General features: G+C 40.5%; 1 protein-coding gene across 1 annotated transcript; it reads right to left on the bottom strand.

Moving 5' to 3' along the window:
* Positions 1-6471: 6471 nt before the first annotated feature.
* On the bottom strand, positions 6472-17954 carry CPO (carboxypeptidase O). Its single transcript, XM_066344998.1, has 8 exons — positions 17861-17954; positions 16304-16405; positions 14825-14929; positions 13421-13522; positions 12248-12338; positions 11040-11242; positions 7710-7794; positions 6472-6875 (listed from the first exon to the last, which is right to left on the bottom strand). Exons 1-8 carry the CDS (start codon positions 17918-17920, stop codon positions 6610-6612), a joined length of 1014 nt encoding a protein of 337 aa, XP_066201095.1. The 5' UTR covers positions 17921-17954; the 3' UTR covers positions 6472-6609.
* Between the last annotated feature and the right edge of the window lie 1381 nt (positions 17955-19335).

Raw genomic sequence — 19335 nt, 5'->3', positions numbered from 1 at the left:
GAGGACATGAGGGAAGAATAAGAAAGTGGACAGAGAAGGAGGTTGTAACTGTAGTAATAAACCACAATTACCAATGTTCACTTTTGTAAAAAAATTTTTTGATTGATTTTAGAGAGAGAAGAAAGGAGAAAGAAAGAAATATCTATTTGTTGTTTCACTTATTTATGTATTCATTGATTGATTCTTGTATGTGCCTTGACTGGGGATCAAACCTGCAACCTTGGTCTATTGGGATGGTGCTCTAACTGACTGAGTTACCCAGCAAGGGTATCCAATGTTCCTTATTGACAGAACACTTGCTTATATTTTAGGTCACCACTTCAGAGCACATAAACAGAATACCCCACTTAGTCTTCTGTGCATCTATATTGGTATGTGTCAAATGTTTTGAGGTTCAAGGTCACTTTTAAGTAGTAAGTTGGGCAATGTATCCCATTTGTAGCACTGTGCCTAATTTTAGATCAGTCAGGGTAATTGAGCTCTCTTGCAAAGGGTATAGGGACCCAAAACAGCAGGATCAGATGTCAAAAGGGCAGCGCATCTGTTGATGTGGACCACGAATCTGTCTTACACTGACCAAAGGGATGGTTCACATCCTGGGTAGGACAGAACAGAATGGAGCGAGATTTCATCATGCTACTCAGAATGGCATGCAATTTTAAAACTTATGAATTGTTTATCTCTGGCATTTTTTTTGTTTAACATTTTCAGATTGCAGTTGACTGTGGGTGACTGAAATGGTAGAAAGCAAAACCACCTATCAGGCGGGACTACTGTACATCCTAAATTTTTAACTGCATCAAATTACCCAGGTATTTTGTTAAGCCTAAACTCTGATGTCCAAAAATTTGAATTTTTGACACGCTTTTAGATGAGAATGATGTCACTGGTCCATGGATGACACTGGATTGTTAGGGCCTAAAGGAGAAACAAAAAATGCTTCAGGAGTGCTAGGCTCAGGGCTAGAGGAGCCTCTTCAGACACTACCCACATCTCTCCCCAGGGCAGGAGCAATTCTGTTGTTATCTGATTTACATCTCATACTTTAAGAAAAATCTTTATTTGAAATAGGAATTCTTCTATAAAACAAATCTTCTAAGCAACTGCATTTCAGAAAGCAGCCAACCTTTAAAGTGATAGACTTGCAAACCTAATTATAAAATAAATGTCATAGGGTAAATTAGCATATGTGCAGAAAAAAAACCCACGGGTGGATACTATATATTTTTAACTCTTTTGAAACTTTACCAAGTTTCCATATTGAACCAAATTTTGAAACATGAGATTGAAATGAAGGTTGCTCGTCACTAGAGACCCGATTAAAAGTCAGAAAACAAACTTTAAGTTTCAACCAACACTTCAACGCAACAATTTTGCATTGCTGACTCTGTAAAACTAAAAGGCTCCTCATTTTTTCACACTGCTCCCCTTCTGGCTCCGTGGATCTGTAAGTCCATTTTAAGCTTTGGATTATACCCAGTGGTGGGATTCAAGTCATTTAACAACTGATTCTCTGCCCTAATGACCGTTTTAAGTATAAAAAAATGATATATCAAAAGGTAGTTTATTATTTCTTGCATTTAATGTTTGAATAAGAACAATAAAAGGGGTACACAAAACTAGATTATGTTATAAGAAAGAGTTTTAAAATATGAATGAAAAAATGTTAAGTAATACCTGACAAAAAAACCCAATAACACTGTTATTTAAGATATTTTCATATTACTTTGGCGCCCTCACAATATTTTTCACCTATGGACGGAATGAACATTTTTATGGCTGCTTAGAATATGCTGTTGCTCAGATGACTGTTAAAAAAAGAGTAAGGAATGTATATTTGTGATTTCCACGTTGAGCAGCTATCCAGGCACCCACCTTAGAGAGAACCCTGAGTACAGGTGCTGTTTTAACAACTAGTCCGCCAAATTCAACAAAAAAATAGTTATTGGTTCTGCTGAACCAGTGCAAACCAGCTGAACCCTATCACTGATTATATCTTCCTAGGCAGAGATGAAACAAAGATGACTTACAATAAGACAAATTCTTCTGATCGAGTAATACCATAGTTCTTCTAATCAGCCCCTCAGTGATTTCAACTCCTTTTCTTAAACATCACATTCAAATAGACCTCACATTGAGTCTTTATAAACATCTATAATTTCTATCCCTTTGTTTCCATTTTTTATGGCCACCAAGCCAAGTCTAAATTTATATGTTCAATCCAAGTATATATTCTGAATACTTTCCTCAGACTTCTTCCCTCCAACTATCTCATTCTAATTCATCTTTCCAGTCTAATCTTTACACAATGGGCTTATTTACCCTCCCTATGCAAAAGTATGGATTCGCCCCACAGCCTGTACAGATAATGTTTAAACTCCTGTCTGATATTTAGGACCTTTAACCACCTGATTCCAGCTTGACTTTCTACCTCATCTTTTCAGCATCCTCCTCCTGGTCAACTGGGTTTTGTGTTTGGGCGGGGGGGAGAGGGGTCAATCCTGTGAATACACATTACTCTTTGCTTCCTTTGCATTTCTGAGGCTGCTTTTGTACCACCTATGTAAAGAGAAAAGACCCTTTTCACATTTGATTTATGTCATTATTTTTAGAGCTGACTTGCACAAATGCATTTTTTTAAAAAGAACCAATTCTCAGAAATAAAACACAGTAAGACCTCCAAGGGAAAAGAACACACAGGTAGGAAAGGAGTTAATACACTCCCCATTTAAGCTCATTGGAGCTTTATTATCATTATTATTTTAAGTAAATGACTCCTTAGAAATAAAATTTCTTTTCCAGGGTAGCTAAGAAAAGACTCTGCAGTCTTGATTACAGCAGAGTGGGAAATGTTATAAGTGGTTATTATTTTCTCATAGTCTTATCATAACACCAAGTACTTTAAAATTTACAAGTCCATAAAGGCTCATCCTTTTTACTGTGCGTCAGTAGAAATCGAACTGGAAATGTGTATGTTTTCCCAAAGTAAAAGTCTTACGTGGAACAAGATACCTCATGTTCTAGAATGATAACATCTTCAAAATAGGACTATTTCAGTCCACATGACAGTGTAATCCCCAGGCATATTCTGAGTATTAAATAATAATAATAATAATACCTTTATTAAAGATCATTTTAGGAAATTAAGAATTTCCTAAACATTGTGTTTTAGAATAATTTCCAAGGGGGTTATCTTTTCCTGGGTTCCCCAGAGGTAGACTCAAAAGTGAGGATTCACATACAAGTGGCTTATTCAGGAGATGCTCCCAAGAGAATCTGGTAAGAGAGCGGGGTCCTTGGGACCAGGAAAGGGAGGAAGCCACACACAGGTGTAACGTCAGACAAAGTTCTTTGGAGAGTATCTCCAACTTTATGCCACAGGATCTCGGGAACAAGGGTTACAGTTTGACATTTTCCTCAACTCACTCCAGGGAAACAGTTTTCATATTCCTGGGCCCATCAAGTTATACTATCCAGGCACTGACTGGGGTGGGGGGTCTGGTGGTGGGCATAACTTCCATACACTTCCAGTTCTCTGTGTCTGCAGGCAAGGTATGTACAGTAAGCCAGCGGCAGTCAGTAGGAAAAGAGTCACAGATGTGTTAGCTGGAGGCTGAAAGCATATCCAGGACAGAGGGAGATGCAGGAGACAGGGCCTGAAGGGGTCCGGATGGAGTGTCTGCAGTGGCCACTAGACAGTGTCTCTGACATCCTAGAACTGGAAAATTCCTTTCCCAAGAAACTATTTGACCAATCAATAATTATTAACAGAGGGACTGGCCCTGGCTGGTGACTCAGTGGGTAGAGCGTTGGCCCAGCAGATAGATGTCCTGGGTTCAATTCCCAGTCAGGGCACAAGGGAGAGGCAACTATCTGCTTCTCCTCTCCTCCCACTCCCCCTTTACTCCTTCTTTCCCCTCCCACAACCAGTGTCTCAATTGGTTTGAGTGTGGCCCCAGGCACTGAGAATGCTTCATTGGAGCACATCAGCCTCAGGCACTAAAAAATAGTTCAATATCAGCCTCAATTGGGGTTCCCAGGTGGATCCCAGTTGGGGTGCATGTGGGAGTCTGCCTCACTATCTCCCCTCCTCTCACCTAAAAAGAAAACAAAGAACAGTGATTATAAGCATGCTGCTTACCTTCTTTTTGTTTGAGCTTCTTCATCGAATAAATAAAAATGACCTTGGCCAGGTAGCTCAGTGGACAGAGTATCCCGGCACATCGAGGTCACAGGTTCCATCCCAATCAGGGCATGTACAGAAGCAGAGAGTACACAACTAAGTGGAACAACAAGTCTCCCCCCCCCCCAACATCAATGGAAAAACTTTAAATAAATAGATAAATAGAAAGTACCTAACTCAGGATTTTTATGAGTATTACACAAGGTAGTACACATGAAATATTTTGATCTTGATCACTGCATATAGTACTAGAAATTAATGATTAATTTTAGGTTTTTTAAAACTCCTTTGTGGTTAGTCTCACAATTTTAATAGTTAAGCAGTGGGCTTCCTTTATTGCCATAATAAATTTATGTGTGATTCAAATTCTATGCAGAAGGTAAGACTAATACCAGGGTAATGTGCAAAATATATTTTCAATAATATCAGAAGATTGGTCATATATAGTGGAAACAAAAATATAACTCATTTGACACTGATATAGGAAAAAATTAGACCTACAAGCTGGATACCATTTGAATTTATCATTTTTCATCACTTAAAACTCTAAATTTACCTATAAGTCAAGAAGATCTAAGCCCTGGCTGGGTGGCTTAGTGGATAGAGCATCATCCTGGCATGCTGAGGTCATGGGTTCAACTCCCAGTCAGAGCACACATGACAAGTGACCAGTGGGTATACAACTAAATGGTACAACTAAATGGAACAATGAAGTGATGTTTTGTCTCTCTCTCTTTCTCTCTCCCTCCTCCTTTAAAATCAATAGAAAAATCTGTTTTTAAATCTAGATCTTTTATAGGAATAGTTATCAAAAAAGTCACTCAACAGAGTTTGATGGAAGGAAAAAAATAGTAATAAAAGTGCAGCTTATTCAAACTTCCTAAAAAAACTTAAAGAAAAGGCATTACAGAGACACTTTTATTAGCCCTGAGATAGTATTATGTTGACTCATAAAATCACCAATCCTTGGACATTTTTGACCTAAGAAAACAGCAGTTTCTTCTGATTCAACCTAATACGTAAAGCCTGTTGAGAGGCTGTCTTTTAAAGGCCTCTCTTGCTCCTATACACCTTGCTGGCAATGCTAAGAAGGCTAGGTCCTGACTAAACCACAGGCTAGATTAAAGCTCATAACCTGAATCTCTAGGCACAGCTGCCCTGCTTCTTCTTTAGTATGACATTGGTGGCCCCACTACTTTTCTTCCCTCCTAAACTGACAGTTGATGAAGCCCAACCATTCTCTCCTGGTAATGCTGCAGTGGTGGAGTTGGCATTTTTATGTAAATAGCTGTTCTCTGATTCATTAAGCCTCATTGCCCCTGACATTTTCCTTTCTGACCCTTATCAGACACACACAAGCAAAATGCGAAGAAATAAAGAAGGCAAAGAAAGGCAACAAGAGGGTTACAACCAAGAAGTGTATTGCGACCGTGACCAACAAGGAAATTTGGAAATGGGTGACTGAACACCCAAGGAGGCCTTGTCAGTCAGTCACAGCTACATTTGTTCAAACCTGACAAGTGCTTAGCACCATTTTCAGGTGTCACATAGACACACATAGGAAATGACAGTCATAGATGCTACCTTAACAGCATTAAACGAGCAGTTTAATAGACAAGATAGCACAATTAAAAGCCTGTATACCTGTTAACATACAACCTGGCCCTTATTTACCTCTCTAATTACTCATTATTTCTCTCATAGCGCCTGTCACAAGCTGCAATATTTAACTTGTTTACTTGTGTTCTTGATTATTATGACCTCCTGAGCTGAGATTTGCCTGGTGTGCAACAGTGCGTCCATTCCAATAATTTATGGCTCCCCCACTCCACCCCGTCTCACCCCCTGGAATAAAAATTACAGGAGGACAATGACTATGTCTACTTTATAACCCCAGTGCTTAGCAACATCCACTTATAGATTCAAAAATTATTTTTAAACAAATAAATAAATAAAATCAGCAACAGATTTATAGATTATATAACATATTCTGAATGCTGCTACTAACTCAATAACACAAAATTAAGTGTAAACCTGGTTCAAAGGCACAAACAAAATTTTCAAAGAATTTGGATAGAAAAACAATCTCTAAACCCTGGGGCAGCTGCCCTAAAACTGACCACGGATGCATCAGTGAGCACAGCCAAGAGCAATGAAACTGACACTAGCTGACCTGTAGAGTCATGATTCACTGAATTTTAGAGTGCTTCAGTTTGCAGCCATATTGTAGCAATAACTAATATACTCTTTTAAAGTAATAAAAAAATTAATTACCAGCAAAACAAACATAATGCAAACATGATTTCTCTTTACTGAAATGGAAAGTGTTTTCAGTTAAATTTTTTGTCCCTCTATGACTGCAGATGAACGCCTTCCTTGCAACCACATCGTGCCATTGGGTTGGACCAGGCCTGTGTGAGATGTAATTAGATAAACGACCTGAGGGACATTAGCAGGCTCAGCACCACAGAGGTCGACGTCACCTTCCCGGAACTGTTGTTCGAGCACCTGAACTTCTTACACACGCCATCCAGGATGGAAAGCACAGCCTCCGTGGCCTCCTTACACGTGATCTGAATCTGAGCTTCCGGCAGAAGATATCCATGTGTTCCTTCGTCTCTCAGCTCAAATGTATAAGAGAAGGGGATCCCAATGTCCTGAGCCCAGTCTCTTGAAGACCCTGATGTGGCATCTATAAATGAGACCGTGAAGTCAGAGTTAGACATTGTCTAGTGAAAGTACACATTTCTATAAGCTATTTCGGGAAGAAAGGTTCAAGCCAGAAAGATAGGCAACTCCTTCATGTTAGGGTCTCGTGGGTAGTTTCTCCCTCTCCTTGATATTAAGCCCCAGTAGGGCAGGAATTACATCCTGTTTGGCCTCTCTGCACCCCTAGCCCCACCCCCAGTCCCCAAGCACCTAGGATTATGCCTGGCACGTAGCAGAGGTTTGGTTAAAGTTTCTCAGCTGAATCAAAGACTGAAAACCCTAATATTTTAAGACAAGAGTTAAACGGACACAAAAAGAAACAGAAACAAAATGACCATTAGGAAACATATTATACAAATGTTATCCAGGTGGTCCTCTCCGGTGGATGGAGGAGGTGGTGGTTGGTGATGGGGAAAAGCAATGCACACTTCTGTCAACTAAATTCTTTTCTTTTTTAGATCTTTTTTTCTCAGTCTGATATGTTCTCTGGGAATCAACTAAACAAGGGTCACTAGGAAACGTCCTTCCTGTCCACTCCGGGGCCTGTTCCCTGCCAGCTCTTTTTAACTGAAGCCAGGACGAGTTCTGGTCTTTGCCAGTGTATTAATTTTTTCTTTGAGCTCGCACCTTATCCCTAGAGAGCATGATTCTGGATTTGTACAGACTCCTTTTTATCTTTGGTCATTTTGATCTGTCAAGTTTCCTGTTGATCCCAGGAACTCCTGTCTCCCTCTCCCACCCACCCCACTCCTCAAAGTCCGCTGACTTCTTTGGTGCCTTAGATACTATTGAAGAGGCAAGAAAAAAAGATACTTACGTAAAATATCTACACTCGGTCCAACTTTATAATTGGTTCCATACTTTGTTTTCAATGTATTTGCTGCCTTCTGTCCAACTTGGATCTGGAGGTGGGAAATGCAGAGACAGATAACTGGTGTTAAAAATAAAACCAACAATCCAGAGCGTTTGGTATTTTGTCCAAATCCATCGTAAGAGTTCCAGACCGTCTTTCTCACTTCCCGTTGGACACCTATACCTAGGTAGCCTGATGGTACTTCAGACTCAACACCCTCAAATCCACTAAGTGGGGAATTTTCATCTTTTTGGCTTATCATGTTTTTCCAAACACATGTGAAATCATCTTTTGACTCTTCTTCTTTCAAGTAGTTATTCAGTTTTCTTTCCAGGGCCCTCACCCTATTTCAGTCTCATTACCTCTGCAATAGACTATTGTCATCTTCTAAGGTGGTTGATTAAGGCCCCGGCATGTGTGTGGGAAGAGTTCGAATGGAAAGGATGTTAGCAGCTAAAACATTAGAATTCTCATGGCTAGTCTAGTTTCAGAGCAGTGTAGAACAGGACTATATATAGTTATGTTTCTCTTACATGGTGATTGCCAAGTTGTCTATCACAAAGCATAATATTTATTGTGATTTCTACACATTTTTGGTTTTGTAAATATATAGAGATTAATTACCAGACTCTACAGTTGTAAATAATACTAGAAATGGAAACCTCCTTGAAGAGTTGGCTTGATTCTGTGCCTTTGTGCACTCAGTCAAAGCCTCCCCATGAGAACCTAAAATCACTGCTAGATAGCTTCCATTAGGTTGGGACAAGGTGGGAAAATTTTTACATGGTCTTTTTATTGAAAATTCTTGAGATAAATGTTCATGCTAACTCTTCAACACCTGAAACTGTAAAAGATACTGAATTGAAGAATCTTTCTCAATTTAATTTACCAATTACTACAGATAGTACAAAAAAGGTTGTCTGTGATTCCCATCTGAGAGGTAGTTACCTTCTAGTAATGGTGACATCAGGGCCTCAGGTCCCTCTGGCCTTCTTGCCCTCACTAGACTGTGGCCAGAGAACTCGAACCAGATGGCTAATCAGCAGCACAAGACTCTAACCTTTCAATACAAACCTTCAAAATGGTCACATAGTATCTGTTTTGCTGAACCAAGAAGGGAATGAAATTCCCTAGAAAAATACTGGGGTATATAGGCCTCTTTTCTCTCCTAGTGGAAAGCCTGCCCATCAAAGCTCTGTAATGGCCTGTCTTTGGTGGTTCATTTTTGTTGTCACAGTCCCCCTTAAGTATAGAAAGTAGACATCCATGACAAATATCACAGAAACTGGAGAATAAGGAGGGTTCTGGGTTTTTCAGCTGCAATCTCTGTTTCTGCAGACTTCTTTAATGAAGAAATGGAACTTCTAAGGCTAAGTTGTAAGCACTTCCTATGCCAATGTGAGGTGATCAGATGAATGTAACCTCTTGGAGTCTGAAGACGTGCATTCCAGCCTTGTCCACCCCCACCCCCCAGTCATTGTCTATAGGGCTCTAGAAATGAAGTTAGCTCAAGGTCGCAATTTCCACATCCACATCTCCAAAGTGAGCTTACTATATTGGCTTGAGGGACAGATGAGACAATGGCTGTCAAATCTCTTTGCATAATGGAGGCCAAAGCAAATGTTAGTTGTTTCTACATCTTGCAAAATGATCCCGTAGTGCAAGTGTTCAAAAACATTGCAAGAAAGATACTGAATACTGCTAGATATTTTTGACTACTGGGGGAAAGATTTGCTTCAGCAAAACACTATAGTGATTTTTTTTTCTTTTTGTGCCCAGATATGTGTTTTATGGGTCATGCTCCCATAAAATTGTCATGCTCCCATAAATGGGAGAGGGATAGGAGGTGTGAGAGAACCAGGCTTCTGTGATCTTAAGAATAGCGTAAGCTTAGTCCCCACCCACCCCAGCATTTGTTAATGAAGAGCTTATTTTAACAAATAAAATTTTTTAAAAACCCCATCAAATAACATGTGGTGGTCAGAATGTGGAAAAATTGGAACTCTTGCGTAATGTTGGTGGGAATGGAAAATGGTATAACTACTCTGGAAAAACACTTTGGTGGTTCCTTGAAACACTAAAAATAGAAATGCATCCATTTCTGGTTCTATACCCAAAAAACAGAAAGTGGGATCTCAGGAGATATTATATACCTATGTTCATAGCAGCATTTCTCAAAATAACCAACAAGTGGAAACAACTCAAATGCCCATTGGTAGATAAACAGATAAAATGTGCTTTATAATTAATTTCTGTAATATTATTCAGCCTTAAAAAAGAAAGGGAATCCTGATATATGATACAACATGATGAACCTTGAGGACATTAAGTTCAGTGAAATAAACCAGTCACAAAAAGACAACTACTGCATGATCCCACTTATATGCGGCATCTGAAGTAGTCAAATTCAGAGACAGGGAATGGTGATTTCCTGGGGCCAGGGCGACAGGGATTGTTGTTTAAATGATATAGAGTTTCAATTATGCAAGAAAAGGTGTTTCAGAGATTGGTTGCACAATAATGTGAATATACTTAACCATCCATGTAAAAATGGTTAAGATGGTAAATTTGTGTTGTATGTATTTTATTACAATTAACAATTTTTTTTAATAATTTTTTTAAAAAGATCAAAGTATTACAATCCTAAATGTACCTTCTCTTTGACTTGTGTCTATTGATCTCAGGTTCACAGAAGAGCAAAGAGCCTAGTCCTTCTCAGCAATTCTGCCACTGATGGTTAGGTAAACACAACTCCAGAGATGGACCCAGAGGAGACAAAGCTCACTTTCCCTGCCAGGGTTTGGATTTCACTGCCACTTTCCCTTTCAAATACTCCTAGGCACACACTAGAGGCAGCGCTGTGTATAGCAGGGACAAGAGTAGATATTTAGCCGTGTTATTTTCGATCTGCCGTATCCCACCAACAGCTGGCAAGTCCTTTAAAGCCCAGTTCAAAAGCTGTAATTGCTGAACTGAGCTTCAAGAGAATTTACAAAATGAGAGCACATTCTTGCAGATTATTAACATAATCATCTCATTTATATTATAGACGAATACCTAAGCTGTCTCCCAACTTGACATTTTATGAAACAGGTAGTTAATTAATGTAGGTAAAGCAGCATTTAACCTGCAACCTTCCCAGCAGGCAGCTGGCGAGGTGTAAAAAAGCAAGAGAAATAAAATGAAGAAGAACAGAGAGAACAAAAGCAGGGCTGTAGCCAAAAATCTAGGAAATGGAAATCAGGGCAAAGAAGGCAGGAAGCTTCTCGAAAGCCTTTGGTGCCCTGGTCTTACCAGTTCTTCATAGTTATTTGATTTATTGCTGGTGTAGCCATAAGGTATGAGAATGAGCTGCCCATAAGAATGTATGGTCAGGAAGCAGAGAATGTCCTCTTTCTTGCTCTCTATTAAGCTGGAAACAGCTTTGGTCTCAGGCTCAGACACTGGTCCCGTCCCACAGAATGTTGAACTTGGGCAGTTTTTAGAGGCGCCAATACCTGAAATATGCAAGAAACCGCAAAGAAGGCATCATGATCTCCATTGAGAGCTGAGGGAGGGTAAGGAGTCATCCTTCCTCAGGGCAGCTGTGGGTGGGATCAGGGCTTGACCTTGCTTGTCTCAGTTAGTTTTGGTTAAATGAGTCAACTTGGATGGTCATTCAAGGAGGAAATCATGCAGAAGTGCTGACATTTGGGTTTAGAAATAAACTCTGTGTGTACACAGCCCGGGAAGGAAGATGTAAAATGGAATGGCATCCTCAGTAATCTTTAACTTAACTGTGGTGGGTCATAAAACTAATGGTTGGGAACAGCTCTCAGACTCCTAAGGTCAGACTCTGACACAGTCTTCTTGGCCCACATTTTTCACTGTCTTACTAGATTGAGTCTCATTAGAGCTATTTTGCAAGGACATAAGTAGTCTGTCCTCACCAATAATAAGGCCCATTAATTGAGTACCTTTTACTTGGCGGGCACTGTTAGCCTCTCCTATGTGGCATCTTATTTAATCTCCACAACAACCTACTGATGAAATGGTATCACTATGGTCCACCTTTTAAATAAGAGAAACTTACCCAGGGAAATGAAGCAATATTTCCAAGATCACACAGTCATTCCGTCTGAATTTTAACCCTGGCCATCTGGTTTTTAACCAGACTGTTCTTAACCCTTCCTACTTCTTTATTTAGTTTTAATTCACTGGGCGTGTTGAGATTAAAAATATGAAAATGTCTTAAGGAGAAGAAAATGTCTAACTTGTTTATGTTAGCCTTCCTGCTATAAAACAGTCTGCAAGGATAATCAGCCTCTCTTGAAGAGAGAGAGTCCTGCACTTGAGTGTTGTGCTTTTTAAATATCATCCCTTAGAGGGAAGGCACAGGACAGGACTCCCAGCAAGCTGTACAAAATTAGATATTTATTTTCAAATGTCACATGTACCTCCTTCTTGGCTTCTCTGCTCCATGTTTTTTTGTTCGTCAATGTATCTATTAAACATGTACTTACTACACCAGGATGCATTGAAATTTCGATTGAGATCTGTCCCAAAGCACGTGCCGTTATTATGGGATGAGCGGGATTTCCTCCAGAGCCGATCCTGTACAGAGGAACACGGGAACACAGGGAGGCTGCATTCTAAAGGCTCATAAATCACAGTGTTAGCAATGACGGGTGGTCTTCAAATATGAAAAATGACTCCTAGGATTATCTGGAAGAACTCGCTTTTAACAGGATGAAGCTTGTGCATGTAATTTTTAGTCTTGCGGATAGGCTACCAAGCGCCAATAACAGGAACATTGTAAATCATAAAATTGGAGGGAGCAGTTTGGCTTTTAGAGTAGCCGTGCTTGGTGGATGCGATCAGGGGAAGCTTCAGAGAATCATTTTTTAGGTCCAGGTGACACAGGGTGAAAGGGAAACGGCTTGGCAAGTGGAACAAGGCTGTTCCGGATGTAGCAGGGATGGTCTCTGCACAGCTCTAGAAATAGAAGACTGATGTGTGGAGATGAGGATAAAGACAAGTTTTCCAGACAAGCTCAGAGGGAAGGACTTCATTCACATACTGGGTGAAAGGCTGTTGGGGAGATAAGGGCCCCCCCCACGAGCCTGGGGAGGGAGTGCTGAGGGAGGAAGAGGAATGAATACTCTCCAGAAAGAGTGGTCCTTATTTGTGGAATAATATGCTTTAGAAACATTTTAAAGAAGAAGTTGTCTACTAAATAAAAAACTTGATGAGAGGTTTGCCTCCCTATGTAAGTGATCACAATGAAAAATGGAGGCTAGGTTAGTATTTATTTATACATCATCTGTGTCCCTCATGCTTTTAAAGGCAGACACAGGGTATGTAGGAATTTTATACCAAATAGTCCTGATCAGGTGGCAGGCAACCCACACACTTTAAGGAGATGGACAAAAAACTTAAGTCTCACTGGAAAACTGGAAATATGTCAAAACAAAATAAAACAAAAATGTTCTGGACTTCAACTCTAAGAAGGCCTCTTCAGTACTGAACTTAGATTGTTGGCTTAAATATGTTAGGTTGAGTTTTATCCCAAACAGATTTCTTTCTTTACATGGCCACAGAACATTTTATAGCTGCAATGAGTGAGGTCAAAAAGATGAACCTGAGTCAAGATCTAGTTTAAGAAGTGGTCCCAGGACCAAACCCCACATACTCACAGTTGTCCAACTGTAGATATAACCATCTACATTAAGAACGGGAAGCACATAGAAGTCCAGGTTCTTAAGGAACCTTCTTATTCTTGAGTTGTCTTGTAGAATCTGGACATTTAGAAGAGAAACATTTGGAGTCATCCAGGGAAAAGGTCTTTTCTCTCTTAATTTTTTTTTTTTATATTTTTTTTCTGAAGCTGGAAACGGGGAGAGACAGTCAGACAGACTCCCGCATGCGCCCGACCGGGATCCACCCGGCATGCCCACCAGGGGCGATGCTCTGCCCACCAGGGGGTGATGCTCTGCCCCTCCAGGGCGTCGCTCTGCCACGACCAGAGCCACTCTAGCGCCTGGGGCAGAGGCCAAGGAGCCATCCCCAGCGCCCAGGCCGTCTTTGCTCCAATGGAGCCTTGGCTGCGGGAGGGGACGAGAGAGACAGAGAGGAAGAAGAGGGGGGGTGGAGAAGCAAATGGGCGCTTCTCCTATGTGTCCTGGCCAGGAATCGAACCCGGGTCCCCCACACGCCAGGCCGACACTCTACCGCTGAGCCAACCGGCCAGGGCCTCTCTTAATTTTTAAAATCATTTCAACTTAATCATAAGAGATGACTACAACCTCCCTTTCCCCCCTCTACCTTCTGCCCTCCAACCCACTGCCGTTGTCTCTTGGTTATGGTGGTGGTTCTCAGCAGTGTGAATCAAAATCACCTGGAGGACTTGTTAAAATACAGATTACCTGGCTCTGCTCCCCTTCTGACCCCCCCCCACCCTTAGTTCACTAAGTATGAGGTGGAGTCTGAGAACTGGCATTGCTAACAAGACCCCAGTTATGCTGATGCTGTTGATCTAAGGCCACTTGCAAACCACTCTTTGTGGGTTAAATTCTTTATGTTTGGGTTTCTGAGAAGACTGACACAAAAAATATATTATCACATTTAAAGGTTCTTTATTCCCTCAAAGGAAAGGTATAGGTAATATGCAAAAATTTATTATGCTAGGTATTTTTCATATGTTGATCTCTTAATCCATACAACAGACCTCTGAAGTAGCCATTTTGTCCTCCCTTTTCAGGTGAACAACTAGGGGTTCAAATGTTAGAAAATCTGCCCAAGACTATTTGAAAGAGGCAGAGCCAGGATTCACATATCTCTGACTTCCAAGATGGATTTTCTTCTACATTGAGGTATGTTTGTCTTCCAATAAAAATAATTTTGAAAGCACTGGAAAGAGATCAGAATATCTCACTTTTTAGTGAAGGTACTTATTAATTCCATTTCCCTTGGGGAGAAGGAGTAGTTCAGTAGAGGGTTGCCATGCCAACCTGTGAATGAAGCAGGCTTTCTGCATAGCCAAGACCTCACAGGTATTTTTTGGAATAGTTAACCATTATGAGGAAGCTAAAGACACTTACCTCTCTTACAAACCATTGGCAAAAGGCAGGGGAAACCCATTCCCTGGCATGAATTCCACAGTCCATCCAAACGATCTTCTTAGGATTATCGGCTAGTTGGCTGATCTGGACGGAATATCCGTGCTCCATTACCAGACAATCACTTATTATTGTAAGTCACTGTCAGAGTTATCAGACTTTCATTCCCCTAGAGGTCCCTTTCTGGACTGTGTGGTTTCAAGCATGAGGCAAGGATGCTAGCACAGAACACACTAGAGATGTGACCCTTCCTCAGCTACTCTTGCTCTCCTGTCAGCAACCTTGGCTGTTGTGCTTAGGACCACAATGCTGACTCCCCATGTCCCCCACCAAAAACCAGGTAGGGAGGCTGGAGATTGGGTTGGTTATATCCATGCCTATGCTATTATCTGACTATGGGACCTTGTACAAGTTACTGCACTTCTCTGGGTCTTGGTTTCCTCAATCATAAAATGAAAGAAACAAAACAGAAGGATGTCCATGATTTTTAAGTGTTGTTTTTTTTTAAAAGAACAGTATAGCCTGACCAGGTGGTGGCTTAGTGGATAGAACATCAGAATAGGACACAGAGGACTCATGTTCAAAACCCCAAGGTCGCCAGCTTGAGCGCAAGCTTGCCGGCTTGATCGTGGGATCATAGACATGACCCCATGGTCGCTGGGTTGAACCCAAGGTCGCTGGCTTGAACCCAAGGTTGCTGGCTTGAGCAAGGGGTCACTCACTCTGCTGGAGCCCCTTGGTCAAGGCACATGTGAGAAAGCAATCAATGAATAACTAAGGAGCTGCAGTGAAGAATTGATGCTTCTCATCTCTCCCCCTTTTGGTCTCTCTGTCCCTATCTGTCTTTCTCTCTGTCTCTGTCACACAAAAAAGAAACATAAATCCCAATAAATTCAATAAAAATAACAGCATATACATTTACTTTAAAAACTTAAAATGTGCATGGAAAGTGAATGGGCTTTGGCTGACAACGAGTGGGGGATGTCCCCTTACCCAGTCCGTCCTCTCCCACCCCTGTGAGAGCAGCGGGGGCACCCAGGCCTTCACAGAGCCAGTGCTCAGCCAGGACGTTTAAGGGCCTGTGCAGCTCCGTTATTCACAATCCTAAGTCCCTCAGTGTTAGAGGGGATGAGGGGGACCCAGTGTGGAGGCAACCGGAAATAAGCTCTTCTATTTCTGGGCCTTCTGATTTTTAAGTCCTACCTCCATGGTCCCACCCAATTATCCCCGATTCTCTTTACTCTAGAACTTGATTCCACCCAGAGGATTCACAGGTAAGCCTTTACAAGTATTTAATTTTAAAAGTCCAGTTTGTAGTGGAAACGGCAGTCTTTCGGCACAGCCCCTTTTAAACTTGTCTACATTTCTGACTGGAGCCCCTGAATAGTAAACAAATATCCTTGAGTCGGGTGGGAGAGACCCCTCTTGCCCAGTAAGGCCACTCTCAGCCCTCTCACTTACCTTCAAATAATAGATGGGCCGCATCTCGTAGGTCATTCCTAGGAAATGCTGTGTCACCAAGTCTGTGTACTTCGCACTAATCTGGTTCATCCACTGGTTGATCTGAAACAGCCGGGGAGGACTGCAGGTGTCATTCAGAAGATTGTTTGCTCACCGCTAATTAAGATAACTGTTTCTCTCATTAAGATACTGAACTCAGTAGTCTTTGTTCTGCATTGAAACAGCTGTGTGCTAAACAAGCTAGAGCACAAAACCAGTGAATTATTACCCCCCTTCTCCCATTTTCTATAAAGATCAACTCTGCCTTGTCTCTTAGGATACCCTGTTGAACTTTACAAAGAAGTTACTGAGAATTAACCATTCCACTGATAATACTTCAGAAACAGTAAACAACAACATATCCTTCAAGTGGCCCCCAGACCTAGCTTCCACATGACCGCCAATCACGGCAGCAATCTAAGGTCAGCCTTATTTTGTGGCATCTTCTTCAGTCTTTATGGATCTTAGCAATATCTTTTGCTAATGTCGATGGTACCAAGTGTAGAGAAGAGGTGGATAAGTGCTTCATAGAATATGCCAACAGAAGTTTCTAAATCAAGCTCCAGTTAAACATTCTGATTAAAGTGAGCAGACATGAGTAGGTGTTGATTTAATTATGAGTCTTACACCATGTTTAGGAAGGAAGGACCTTACATTTTTTTGCCTGTAAGTCAATAACTTGGGGTTCTATAAGATTGACTGGAATAAGGGAACTCACAAACATAAGACTAATTAAACAGTCATCAGGATGGGATAGAATACCTCCATACTTGAAAATCTTTCTTGTACTATTTGAAAATAATTCCAGAAAATATTAACATATTCCTAAATATTGAGAGAATAAATGGTAAAGCCTGTCTGGAAAGCAACTTGTACATTTATATTAAAATTTTACATTTGCATATCCTTTAACCCAGCAATTCTATTTTTTAAAATGTATACTTCATAAAAGTTTTGCATCATGTTAACATACCCCCCTCACACAGTTATTTGCACATATAGTCGCTATTTTTTTACTGTAACTAGTTTTAGAAATTACCAAACCTATCTTAGTAGTAATACAAATATTTCTTTGAAGAACATTTTCTTCTCTTAAGAACTGCTGAGTCTGTATTTTGCATCCTACAAGATATATTACAATTTCAGCTAAATATGATTCAGACAGAAGTCTTCTCCACTCCACACCCATACACACATTGGCCCTGCCCTGCTTAAAGTGGCTAAGAACTCGATAAACAACAGTAAGGGTTAAGTCTGATCCATGTTCACACTTGTAAAACTGGTTGGGGTGTTGTTGTTTCTTCCTTTTCTTATTGATGTGCTTTTTTATTTTATAGCACCAGGATCTGGACCCTCAATGGTGGTAGTCAGGGGAGGGGTAATATTTGAAAATTCCCTGGCAAATTTCCACCTCATATTTTGAGCCTCTCTAATCAGTGGATATTAGCAGTGAACCACCCTCACCTGCCCTAAAGTAGGTTGGCCCCCCACCAACGCCCACGATGTATCCTGGCTTACCTCTTCCATGGAGTGGTATTTGTTATAGGGATAGGTCTCCAGGCTCTTCGATGGAGTCATTGTCTTGTCCACAACCCCTCGTCTATGTTGTGCTGGCGATCTGCAAAGGGAAGAAAGTCAGAGAAAAAGCAGGGGAGAAACTGGGAAGTCATGAGGGTAGAAAGGTGGATAAAAAAGATAGTAGAAAGAAATGTACACAACACCCGGAGGATAAAAGCCATTATCCCCTTAAGGTAAAATACTATTATCTTGAGTTTTTTCCTGAAGATTTTGTTACAGAGGCTAAATTACCTTTATTATAGCCTAGAAAATAGACATAAAACATTAATTAGTCCATTTTAATAAAATTGTGTATCTCTGATTTGGGCTACAAAGAACACAAAATGCTTACTTTGCATTATAAGGCCTCTACCAGAAAGTCACCTGAGTGCTTTTTTGGAATGGGGAGAAGAGGGGCTGAAGCTAACGAGAAAGGTGTCTTTCCAGCCCTCCCTTCCTCCTCAGTCCTCGCTCTGGTTGTCCTGCCTGCCATGTCCTGCTGGGAAATGAGGTCACTGGAGATGCTTTCACAACAGTGTGGACCAGGGATGGTCATCTCCAGGGTGGCTCTGTTTCTCCCTTCAAATAGTCTAGTAAACGTTTGGGTCTTTCTTCAACACAGTTATTTTCTCAGGGGTAGGAAAGGAGCACGCTAAAAAGCAGTATTGGCACCTGATGAATTCTTGTTTCAGTTGGGCTAGTTTTCCCTGGCAATTTCACAGTGCAGAAGGGGATAAATTAAAAGTAACTGGACACCCACAGCACCAACAGTTGTCTCTCCCCCAATTAACGTTCCAAGATGTGTGAGTTTGTTATCTCCTAAACCTGGGGTTGAATGACTGCATGCATGTAATATGCAAAAGAGTAAACTGTAATTTGAGTGAAAATCTCTGATATTAAAAGTGCTTATCACTTTTACATGAAATTAAACACAATACTTAAATCACACAAATCCAAATACTTAGTTCAGGCAATATTTAAACCATATACTTAGAGAAGGCAGTTCCCTGTTTCTATACAATTTCTGGGGTGATGCATAACACAGGTAGAGAGGGAAGGAAAAAGACAGCTAATTCCCCAAATTATCACTAGCTTGATCTCACCAGTCAATCTCACCAAAAGATTATTGTAGTTGTGTATTGAATAAGAATTCATAAAATGTCTAACAGAGAAAATTATTCTTTTGGATATAATATTAATAAATACTGAAGATAAAAGATAGATAAAATTTTGACTGCAATGTATGAAGAAGCAAAAGCAACAACCCACTAATAAATATTGAGGCAAATTTTGTATTTTACATACTTAGTAAGAAATGGTTTCATAAGTATTTCATGCCAGCAAAGTATTTTCAAACTTTTTTTCCTGCTTATAAAATTAACATATGCTTATACTGGATATTTTGAAAATACAGAGAGGAGAAAAAAGAGGAGAAA

This window comes from Saccopteryx leptura, chromosome 7, assembly GCF_036850995.1.
Source record: "Saccopteryx leptura isolate mSacLep1 chromosome 7, mSacLep1_pri_phased_curated, whole genome shotgun sequence".
NCBI lineage: Eukaryota > Metazoa > Chordata > Mammalia > Chiroptera > Emballonuridae > Saccopteryx > Saccopteryx leptura.
The sequence above is the reverse complement of the archived record's forward strand: the minus strand, read 5'-3'. Positions and strand labels throughout refer to the sequence as shown.

Bases quoted from the DNA above. Each gene is read 5' to 3' on its own strand.
- CPO (XM_066344998.1), bottom strand. From the start codon at position 17,920: ATGACTCCATCGAAGAGCCTGGAGACCTATCCCTATAACAAATACCAC. The intron at 13,523-14,824 runs GTAAGTGTCTTT...CTAAATGTCCAG, and splicing joins GCCAATGGTTTGTAAGAGAG to ATTCTACAAGACAACTCAAG. The intron at 11,243-12,247 runs GTAAGTACATGT...TGCATATTTCAG, and splicing joins TTTCAATGCATCCTGGTGTA to GTATTGGCGCCTCTAAAAAC.